Source organism: Eurytemora carolleeae, unplaced genomic scaffold (genome assembly GCF_000591075.1).
Source record: "Eurytemora carolleeae unplaced genomic scaffold, Eaff_2.0 scaffold82, whole genome shotgun sequence".
Taxonomy (NCBI): Eukaryota; Metazoa; Arthropoda; class Copepoda; order Calanoida; family Temoridae; genus Eurytemora; species Eurytemora carolleeae.
This window is the reverse complement of record NW_019396126.1, coordinates 10,693-13,100: the sequence shown is the minus strand read 5'-3', so window position 1 is coordinate 13,100 and position 2,408 is coordinate 10,693. Positions and strand designations below refer to the sequence as shown.

The 2,408-nt window shown below is 31.6% G+C and overlaps 1 protein-coding gene across 1 annotated transcript; it reads right to left on the bottom strand.

Moving 5' to 3' along the window:
• Positions 1–1,410, bottom strand: LOC111695701 (U1 small nuclear ribonucleoprotein C). Its single transcript, XM_023465109.1, has 2 exons — positions 1,346–1,410; positions 1–479 (listed from the first exon to the last, which is right to left on the bottom strand). Exons 1-2 carry the CDS (start codon positions 1,400–1,402, stop codon positions 15–17), a joined length of 522 nt encoding a protein of 173 aa, XP_023320877.1. The 5' UTR covers positions 1,403–1,410; the 3' UTR covers positions 1–14.
• Between the last annotated feature and the right edge of the window lie 998 nt (positions 1,411–2,408).

Genomic DNA, 2,408 nt, shown 5'->3' with positions numbered 1-2,408 from the left:
TAAAGAAGCATTGTCTATATTTGTTGTGGAAAGATCATGAACTGAAGAGGCGGAGGACGGAATGGTGATTGGAACATTGGAGAGAAGAACCCAGGAAGATGATTTTGCTGTTGAAGAAGTTGATGATGCTGTGGAAGTAACTGATGGTGCTGAGGAAGTTGAGGATGTTGTTGTAGTTGCGGATGTGGTTGAAGTTGAGGCTGAAGTTGATGTTGTTGATGAAGTTGATGAAGAGGATGTTGGTGTTGTGGATGAGCAAGATGAAGATGGGGTTGGAGAAGAGAGGATGATGGTACAAGATGAATGGATTGATGAGCAGGATGAGGAGGAAGGACGGGAGAGGGTTGGATTAATGTTCCAGCCTTGAATGCTGCTGTGGTTGTATCTATTAAAGTCTGTGCCTGCTCCTCCATCCACTTCTGATAATAAGCTTTCACATTCTCCTTATGTTTCCGTCCTGCACAGTGAGTTTTCCGAACCTGGAATATAAATTTTATAAATGAGTCAAAGGAATCGAGTTTTTGCCACAAACTCTGATTTTCTAGTTCGTGTATCTCTGCAACCTAAAGTCAGATAGGGATTAGAAAATTTGAGTTTGGGGACTCAATTTCTTTACCAAATCTATGTGTTCTGGGTTAAAAACTGTTGGTTGGGAAAGCGCTCAGCCAAATGAAATTAACGTTATCCAGTTTAGATTGAAAGATTCAAGTTTAATTCCGAGGATATACGAGAAATCTAACAAAAGATAATTGAGAAATGACTAATACCAAATTGCCAAGGGGGGGGGGGACCGAGACAGGTGAAGCAGATTTAAAATGTTAAAGTTTTGATCTCAGGCCAGACATTTTTGAAATTAAAATTATTTAAGGTTTCCGGGTAAAGCCAGTCTAAAAAACAAATCGTTTGTCTTGAAGGAAACCTTAAAATCGCTTGTCTTGAAGGAAACCTTAAAAATCTCCAGTTTGATTTTATTTTCAAATATTCATTGACAATGACTATTGATCGGTTGATTCAGTCCTTTCATTGATTTAGTTGTTGATAACAAAACTTTCATATGAATTCATTTTTATGATAAAAATTTGTTTTAACAACAATAGAAAAGTTCTCAAATTTATATTTAAAAAAAAAATTTAATTTATCTAATACCCATGGATATCCAAACATTATATGATTTGTAAAAATTACATATTTATTTAAAACACATTAATGCGAATTAAGAAAAAAAATCATTTTTATATGAAATTAAATTGTAATCATAAATTTTTATCTTTCTTGTTTCAAAGATTCCAGAGGGAAATATGAAATACACTTATGCAAGCAGAATATATGAAAATAAAAAAACTACCGATGGAGAATCATGTGTTAGGTAGGTATCGCAGTAGTCACAAAAATATTTTGGCATTTTATTTAGATTCTGAAAATAAAAAAATTTCATTAGTTTATTTCATAAGTTTGTGTTTTTTACATTTAATATAATCATGCTTCCTTTCTTTTTTTTCTATTGTTTTTTGTTTATTTTATACTATACCATTAATATGTCTAATTACCTCGATTAAGATAATTACTTAAAAACAGATATTCAATTATTTATATTTATTCCATTGCATTCATATCATAAATTTGTATATTTCTTTTTATCTAACATTACAATTACTTCTAATTCGTTAATTAAAGATTTACGATTTAATTTCCATCAATGTTTATTTTTAAAATAATTAAAGGATAAGAGGCACTGAAGGCTTGTTATAAACCGTATTTTTTCAATCCTTCGATCTTTGCAACCTGACATTTCAAACTTTTTCATTAGATATATTGCATTATAGTTTGAAATCTCTAAAATCTAATCAATTACAAATATGAATCAGAAAGTTAGTTATATTTGTGGCAAGTTATTAGTTCTTTTGTCTGCTTCTTTATTTTTATTTACTTTTTCTTTGTAATTCAACTGTCCTGTAATTCAGCTGTCCTGTAATTCCACTGTCCTGTAATTAAACTGTTCTGTAATTCAACTGTCCTGTAATTAAACTGTCCTGTAATTCAACTGTCCTGTAATTCAACTGTTCTGTTATTCAACTGTCCTGTAATTCAACTGTCCTGTAATTCAACTGTCCTGTAATTCAACTGTCCTGTAATTCAACTGTCCTTTAATTAAACTGTCCTGTAATTCAACTGTCCTGTAATTTAACTGTCCTTTAATTTATAAACTGTCCTGTAATTCAACTGTCCTGTAATTAAACTGTCCTGCAATTCAACTGTCCTGTAATTCAACTGTCCTGTAATTCAACTGTCCTGTTAAACTTAAAAAATCGCCAAATGGTTAGAATGAAAGACCGGCGTAGAACAAGAATATAGGGGAGGGGCCTTCTGTAAGAAAACTGTAAAAAAGAAAAGAAAAAATGTATTGAATG

Coding starts and splice junctions, on each gene's coding strand:
- LOC111695701 (XM_023465109.1), bottom strand. CDS start 1,402: ATGCCAAAATATTTTTGTGACTACTGCGATACCTACCTAACACATGAT. Junction 480..1,345: donor TAACACATGATTCTCCATCG/GTAGTTTTTTTA, acceptor TTTATATTCCAG/GTTCGGAAAACTCACTGTGC.